This window comes from Neoarius graeffei, chromosome 8 (genome assembly GCF_027579695.1).
Source record: "Neoarius graeffei isolate fNeoGra1 chromosome 8, fNeoGra1.pri, whole genome shotgun sequence".
Lineage (NCBI taxonomy): Eukaryota > Metazoa > Chordata > Actinopteri > Siluriformes > Ariidae > Neoarius > Neoarius graeffei.
This window is the reverse complement of record NC_083576.1, coordinates 30,636,896-30,643,666: the sequence shown is the minus strand read 5'-3', so window position 1 is coordinate 30,643,666 and position 6,771 is coordinate 30,636,896. Positions and strand designations below refer to the sequence as shown.

General features: G+C 45.1%; 1 protein-coding gene across 1 annotated transcript; it reads right to left on the bottom strand.

The window, feature by feature from the left end:
- Positions 1–3,534: 3,534 nt before the first annotated feature.
- On the bottom strand, positions 3,535–4,587 carry LOC132890088 (craniofacial development protein 2-like). The gene has a single exon (XM_060926881.1). The coding sequence runs from the start codon at positions 4,585–4,587 to the stop codon at positions 3,535–3,537; it is 1,053 nt and encodes a 350-aa protein (XP_060782864.1).
- Between the last annotated feature and the right edge of the window lie 2,184 nt (positions 4,588–6,771).

Below are 6,771 nucleotides of genomic sequence, written 5' to 3'. Positions count from 1 at the left end.
ACAATGGATCCCTGACTGCTCCTCATATGACAAGATTCTCCGTGCTGCAATCTCTCCTCAAGACCCACAGCGACATCCTTTGACCTGGACTGACACTATGATTAACGCTTATCACTCCCTCAAAAGCGCTCTCTGCTCCGCCCCAGCTCTGGGTTTACATGACTACTCCAAGCCCTTTCATCTCTACGCCTGTGAACAACAAGGTACGGCGTCTGGTGTTTTGGCTCAGGAGCATGGAGGGGGGATTCGTCCGTGTGCGTTCTTATCTAAAACATTAGACACTGTTGCTCAAGGCTTGCCTGCGTGTCTAAGGGCTGTCGCCGCCTGTGCTATGATGGTTTCAGATGCAGAGAAATTGGTTTTGTCTCACCCACTGATCTTGCACTCGTCACATCAAGTTAAACAGGTATTGCAAAATTTGCAGACTCAACATATGACTGCACAGCGACGCTCCGGATATGAAACCATTCTCCTTTCTACTGATAATCTCGAAATTCGAGCCGCATCCTCTAATACTGTAGGTCACGCTCTCGCACGCCTTCTTAACTCTCAGGACGACACCTTAGAGGACACTGATCATGATTGTCTATCTGAAATCTTGCATACTACCAGTATCAGGCCTGATCTTTCCTCCAGCCCTCTGGAGACTGGGGAAGTAATCTTTGTTGATGGCTCTTGTTCTAAACCTTCAGATAATGTTTTCCTCTGTGGCTATTCTGTGTGTTCCCTGCCTGACATTGTACACGAGGCCTATGCTCTCCCGTTCTCTTCTGCTCAGGCAGCCGAATTGTATGCACTAATGTGTGCCTGTATTTTGTTTCAGGGCAAGGACGTCACCATCTACACAGACTCTCGTTATGCCTTTGGGGTGGCTCATGATTTTGGGAAGATTTGGCAGTCACGGGGCTTCCACGCCGCAGATGGGAAGCCCATTTCACACTCAACCTTAGTACAAAATCTTATTGATTCTTGTCATCTCCCTAGGTCACTCGCTATAGTCAAGACTAAAGCGCATGCCTCGGGAAACACCCCTGAACGCATGGGTAACTCTCTTGCTGATCGTATGGCAAAATTTGCTGCTGCTTCTGGTGTCATGTCTCCTGGTCTAGACTCTTCATCATGTAATACATCTTGTCTTGCTAGTAGTTTGATCCCAGATTTAGACCTTATCTCTTTACAGGCTTCAGCTTCTCCAAATGATTCTGCCTTTTGGCAGCTACAAGATGCTTATGTCGCCTCTGATGGCCTATGGTACAGCCAAGATGGCCGTCTTTGCCTTCCATCACATTGCCTTCCTTTTCTTGTGCGTGAATTTCATGGCGTAACACACCGTGCACGAAGGGGGGTAAAGGGGGACATGAACAAACTTTTCTGTATAGCTAATCTAAACAGTTTGGTGGATTCAATTCTCGAGAGATGCCTCATCTGCGCACAGAACAATCACTCCAAAGCAGTCGCGAAACACGAGTGTTTACCCATACCGACATCTCCATTCTTAGAATGGCAAATTGACTTCACACACATGCCTCCCTGTGGGCCGTTTAAATATCTCCTGGTGATTGTGGACAAATTTTCTAAATGGGTAGAAGCCTTTCCGTGTTCTAGAGAGAATGCAAAGGTAGTGACTCGTACGTTGGCAAAAGAAATAATACCTCGTTATGGGGTTCCAGATGCCATAGACTCAGACAAAGGTACCCCTTTCGCCTCAAAGGTCACACAAGATCTGTGTAAGTATCTTTCACTAAACTGGCGCTTTCACATTCCATACCATCCTCAATCTTCTGGTATCGTAGAGCGTACTAATCGAACATTGAAAGACAAACTAACTAAGGCTATGCAGACCACGGGTTCCAGAAATTGGGTAGACCTATTGCCAGCCACACTGGCTGAAATTCGCATGACATCGAAGCCTAGTCTCGGCGGCTATTCCCCCTACGAGATCATTTTTGGGCGACCGTTCCCTGTCCCCTGGAGAAAAGGGACTCCGGCTCTGGGTACCTCTGATTTGAAGACACATATGGATGAGTATTCTGCAGCCCTTATTGATAAATTGCATGAAATTTGTACTAAGGTCAATAGTACAATATCACTTCCACCATCGGCAAACACACACCCCTTCCAAGTGGGAGATAAGGTGCTGGTGCAATTTTTTAAACGATTTGGACAATTGGGAAAACCTCGATATAGTGAGCCTGCAGAAATAGTTGCCATTACTCGTACTGCTGTTTTAACTGACCTTTTTCCACAGTGGATTCATGCCACCCGACTGAAGAAGGCTCCATAATAAAGTTGTGTTACAATAATCAGTTGCTATTAACGCTTTTTGTGTCCCTATCTAGTCTCTTTCTCTCTCTCTCTTTCTCTCTCCCTTTCTCTGTGCTATAGAATTGACCTGTGTGCAAACGCTGACTGAGTTGTGCAGCCCGGCTGACTGAGAATCCGTTATCACATCCGCAACAAAGTAGTGCCCCCTACAACAGGGGAAACATGCTTTTTCATGCACGCGAACATTTCAGCCAATCACAGGTGGCAGGTCATTAAGCACGCCAGCACGGATCAGAGCCCATCCACTTTACACGTGATTAACCTCTGGGAACCGAAACGTGGAACCGAAAGGCGAGGCATGTTTCAATACCCAGAAGAACCGTAACATTTCGGTCGGTGCCATGAAGGAACCGAATTTCGGTGCCCAGCCCTACTCTTGAAGGTGTTAAACTGTTCTGGTATCCCATAAGAGGCAGCAATATTCCAGAGGGACGCCCTGTGAATACTATCAAAGGCTTTTTTGAAATCGATGAAATTTAATACTAGTGGTGTTTGGTGCTCAAGACATTGGTCAATGATGTTACGGAGAGTGAAGATTTGTTCTATACAGGAGCGGTTACTGCGGAACCCAGCTTGTTCCTCTCTCAGCTTGCCGTCAACAGCTTTCTTCAGTCTTCTGAGAAGCACTGCGCAGAACACTTTCCCAGGGATTGAGAGTAGGGTGATGCCCCACCAGTTGTTGCAGTCTGAGAGGTCTCCTTTCTTTGAGAGCTTCACAATCACACCGTCTTGCCAGTCCCTGGGGACCTGCCCCTCCTGCCAGCAGCGGTTCATCAGCCTGGTTAGCATCTCCACTGTGCTCTCACCACCATACTTGAGCAGCTCTGCCGAGATCTCATCCAGTCCTTCCGCCTTATTTTTCAGCGCTTTTATGGCTTCTGCAGTTTCCTCTCTCCTGATTGGTTCCTCACAGACCTCTAGGATCTCTGCTGGTTCTTCTGGTGCAAAGTCAAACAGGGTGTCGGGATTTGGCTGGTTTAAGGTTTCCTGAAAGTGCTCCATCCATCGCAAGTCCTGTTCTTCTGTAGTTAGCAGAGTTTTCCCACTTTTGTCCTTTACAGGTACACTTGAACTGTTCCAAGTTCCAGTGAGTTCTCTAACAATGCGATACAGGGTCCTTGCGTCATTTTTCTTGGCTGCTTCCTCAGCCTCAGAGCTTTTCTTTTCTAGCCACTCTCTCTTGTCTACACGACAACTCTTCTTTACCTGTCAGTCAAGGTCACGGTACAGGTGCTTTGTTTCTTCCTTCTTTTCTTCAGACCTAGCTCTGTCTCTTTCTCCCTTCATCTTCTTCCTTTCATCAATCAGCTTCCAGGTATGTTCCTTAATCCACTGTTCTTTTCGTGAGCCACGTCTCCTCCCTATGGTTTCTTCTGCACTTTGTGTGAGGGTTTCCCTGAAGAATGACCACTGATCTTCCAGGTCTGGCCCCATCTCTTGCACCATCTCTTGCAACAGCTGGAATCTGTTCTGTAGCTTTAACCGGTATTTTTCACTGGTAGTGGGGTCTTTAAGTTTATCCGTTGCGAAAGGCTTTTGTTTCTTCTTTACTGTTAGTTTCTTCAGTCGTAGCCGCAGCTTTGCTCCCATAAGATGGTGGTCTGAACTCACATCTGCGCCCCTGTACACTCTAACATCGAGAAGTGCAGACTTCCAACGTTGACTGATGCAGATGTAGTCAATTTCATTGTTAATTGTCCCATCTGGTGATCTCCAAGTTTTCTTATGTATCAACTTGTGTTGGAAGAAGGTGTTACTAATACTAAGGCTATTCAAGTCACAGAAGAACAGAAGACACTCTCCATTGTCACTAGTCTTTAGTGCCAACCCAAACGGTCCAATTACACCCTCAAAACCTTGTCTACTGCTATCAATTTGAGCATTGAAGTCACCCATTAGTATTTTTACATCATGGTTGGGGATACTATCAAAGGTGTCTTGAAGCAGTTCGTAGAACTGGTCCTTAACACTGTCCTCTGCATCATCAGTTGGTGCATACACCTGAACGATGGTTGTTTTTCCATGTCTTGACTGGAAACGTGCTATGATGATGCGATCGTTAACTGGCTTCCACCCAGTAAGTGCTCTGGAGGCTTCCTTGTCCAAGATCAAGCCAACTCCACGACGATGCTGGTCTTCATGTCCAGAGTAGAGAACTGTCTTTCCCTCACTACACAACTTGCCGCTCCCGGTCCATCTCATTTCACTGATTCCCAGGATGTTAAGTTGGTACTCATCAAACTCCCTCAGTAACTGAGCCATCTTGCCACTCTGGTATAATGTTCGTACATTCCAGGTTCCAATCTTTGTTTCACTCTTGGCACTCAGAATCCGGCATCTCGGGGCCCCAGCTTCCGTACAGCTTTCACTAGGGTCCGTCATTGCAGGATCTTGTCCATTACCATCTTCCTCACGCCGCTTGTTTTGATTTCCACTTGCTGTTTCTGGAGCAGGTTTAGGTTTTACAGGGTTGGGGTGCTGACCCAACGCCTAACTCCGATGTTTGTGGAGAGGGCGGAACTGCTAATTAGTACCTCCCTGGTGTCATAAGCCTCCTGAAGGTTACAGGTCTCCCATGCACCAGACCCAGGCTAACAATGACACCAGGTCGGGACAAGCTGCTATACCTCGACAAAGTTACACAGTTCCTTGTTCTGGTGGGATGCAGGCCCCCAGAACCGTAGCAGTTAAGCTGCTGCAGCTGTGTGTAATTGGCACCATGGCCATACTGTCTTTTGTGGTCCAAAACATTGTCTTTTCAGCACTGTCGGGGTGGTAGAGCGAGGAGCAACATGATGTTCAGGCAGGGGATTCTTTGAACCACCATCACAACTGAAGACATCAAATCTATGAAATGACATATGAAACATATATGGAATAATGTGGTAAACAAAAAAAAATGTTAAAAATATGTTTCACATTTTAGATTCTTCAGAGTAGCCACTGTTTACCTTGATGATACTTTGCACACTATTGGTATTATCTTAACCAGCTTCATGAGGTAGTCACCTGGAAAGCTTTTCAATTAAACAGGTGCGCCTTGTCAAAAGCTAATTAGTGGAATTTCTTCCCTTATTAATGCGTTTTAGATCAAACAGTCAATAGTAAAATACAATAAATAGCCCTATTCCACATTATGTCAAGAACCATTCAGCTAAGTAAGGAGAAACAACATCCATCATTACATGAAGTGTTTTATAAAAAGGTGTGTCCAAACTTTTGACTGTTACTATATACACAAATACTTATGGACCTGACTGTATATATAGTACTGTGCCTTAGGCACCCTTTTTTTTCTTGAAAAAAAAAATTGTTACAGATTTTTATTATATGACTTCTACATTACTGTGACAGTACAAAAATGTTAGATTTCAAACCATTAGTTTTCCAGCACAAAATTAAAGTGCTGATGACATGTTTTTGACATCTTTGGCAATGTTTTATAACAAAAAGTAATTCCCGATGATCCATATATTAATTCACGAAGGTGCCTATTTTACAAGTTATGATAAAAAACGCGGCTATTTGGGCAAATTTGACGGGGCTGCAGCACCCAGGAGACGAAAGAGGAGGAGGAGCTATATGACGTCAGCGAAAGAACCTTCCTCCTAACTTACCAGTTTGTTGTTGATGCGGCAGGTGTTCAGTTTATCATTATTAGTATTTTTATTAGACACATACATACATATATATATATATATATTAGTTATTATGCCTTTGCGTTGTGTTGCCGGCTTTTGCTCCAAAACCCACAAGGATGGGGTAAGTTTATTCAAGTTTCCCAGAGATCCCAAGCTGCATGCGAAGTGGGTGAGGCAAGTCAGGCGCACTCGTGACAAGTAGGAGCCCTCACCAACATCCATCCTGTGCTCTGAACACTTCGATTTGGATTGTTTTGACACCCTTCCCAGCTTAAAGGAATCTCTTGGGTGTTCAGTTCAGCACAAACGTGTGTTGCTGCCATCAGCAGTGCCTACAGTATTCCGGAGGGGGTCTACTAGTAGCTATGCCGGATCCAGCAGTTGCCTGGGACAAGGCGACTCCTCCAAAGACAGTCCTCCTGTCAGAACATGTGTTGAGAAACGACATAAGATAAAGGTACGTAGAGCTATAGAGTGCTCTGACATGATGCTAAAAATAGTAACCATGCGGTCTGTGCGGCCATCTTGGAAGTGACTCGCTCCAGAGTGCTCATAGAGTACACATCATAGAGTACACATTCATGATAATCATAAATGTAATCATAAAGTTGGCGTGATATCAGTCATGTATTTGCTTGTGAAAGCTTGCGGCTTTCATGTAACTGCCACCTAGCAACGAGAGGCAAAGGGTAATAGGCCGTAAGGTGAACCCCGAAAAGTCTTTCAGAAACAAGATTCCGCTCCGATGTCTCCGAACTACATAATATCCAATTCTTAAAAATGGACGTATTATGAAATGTCATCA